Source organism: Platichthys flesus, chromosome 5, assembly GCF_949316205.1.
Source record: "Platichthys flesus chromosome 5, fPlaFle2.1, whole genome shotgun sequence".
Taxonomy (NCBI): domain Eukaryota; kingdom Metazoa; phylum Chordata; class Actinopteri; order Pleuronectiformes; family Pleuronectidae; genus Platichthys; species Platichthys flesus.
In genome coordinates, this window is record NC_084949.1 from 17,375,554 (window position 1) to 17,376,796 (window position 1,243).

General features: G+C 50.8%; 1 protein-coding gene across 1 annotated transcript in view; it reads right to left on the bottom strand.

The window, feature by feature from the left end:
• Positions 1–1,243, bottom strand: part of spock3 (SPARC (osteonectin), cwcv and kazal like domains proteoglycan 3) — a 12,104-nt gene extending 10,861 nt beyond the window's left edge. The window contains exons 1-2 of the mRNA XM_062387467.1: positions 1,142–1,243; positions 878–994 (exon numbers count right to left, since the gene is read on the bottom strand). Of these exons, the coding sequence (XP_062243451.1) occupies positions 878–994 (117 nt within the window). The 5' untranslated portion in view covers positions 1,142–1,243. The remainder of the gene's footprint in view (positions 1–877; positions 995–1,141) is intronic.

Here is a 1,243-nt window from a genome sequence, read left to right on the forward strand (position 1 = left end):
TTTATGGTTATTTTACATTGGAATGACAACACATGTGGACATAAGCAAGTTCGGTGTGTTTTGGTAAAGCCTAATGAGCCGCTGAGATGACACTTAATGCACTTTTATATATGTGAATAAGTGAATAAATACCAAAACCTGCACTTTACCTGTTTAGGATAATTTTGTGTTCCTCTTCAGGAAGACAGATATCGTGATGTTTCGATATGTGATTGTATTGATTATCCCAGAGACGCTGTATCGTGATGTTATCGTGGGCCATGCATCATTGTATCGTTAACTACCCTGCGATTCCCACCCCTTGTTAATGTGCTGCTTTATTCCAAATTGGCTCTATATAACACACACACACACACACACACACACAAACACATAGGCAGGGGCTATGATGATAACAGTACAGGATGAATCTTCACTTTGCTCTCCACCTTGTGTCAGGTGTTCATTCCAGACCAAAGAGCACATCCAGGCCTCGCTGCTGCGCACTCCCTCTCTGTACCTGCCTGTAATTAGGCCCCTTACAGAGACTCCGCGGTGCCTCTCGGACAGCGATGTGCACTTGTGGGTGTGTGTCTCAGCAGAGGCCTTGTGGCTATCGCTGCTATCGCGAAAGCCCATTTGCGGGCGAGGATTGTGCCATGTGTCGGTGGTGCAGCCTGTGTTTACTGGCTCAGTGGGGCAGCGACGATTTAACGAGCACCACCACGGACCCCGTGACGCGTCGCTTGGACACGACGGGAAAACGAGGAGCGCATGATCACAAACCAGTGCGGGTGTCTATGGGGGAGCGGAATGGAGAGGGTGGGGGTGTAAATTAGATAATGAGGAGGACACAGGCGAGAATAACACGAGGAGCCGGGACAAATGTATCACTCACATCCCGGAATTTGTCCCATCTCCCGGCGAGCCACTTATCATCCAAAAAATTGCCGCTGTCGGAGCGGGCGCAGACGTGTCCAAAGGCGCACACACACAGCAAGGCGATGCTCAGCATCTGCGGACACACAACAACAGCAGGAGAGAGGACATGGATCAGGCTGCGGATCGAGGCGCGTCGGAAACAAAGGCTGAATGTGCATCACATCAGCCGTGAAAGCTGATCGTCAACAGAGGCGACGCCAGAGTGTTTGTCTCCTCTTACCTTGTCGCATCAGCTGCTCTCCAGACTGGATGTGCTCGCTGCCGCTTTCTGTCACTAGTAATAGCAGCTCTCGCTCTCTCGCTCTCTCTCTCTATCCCTCCC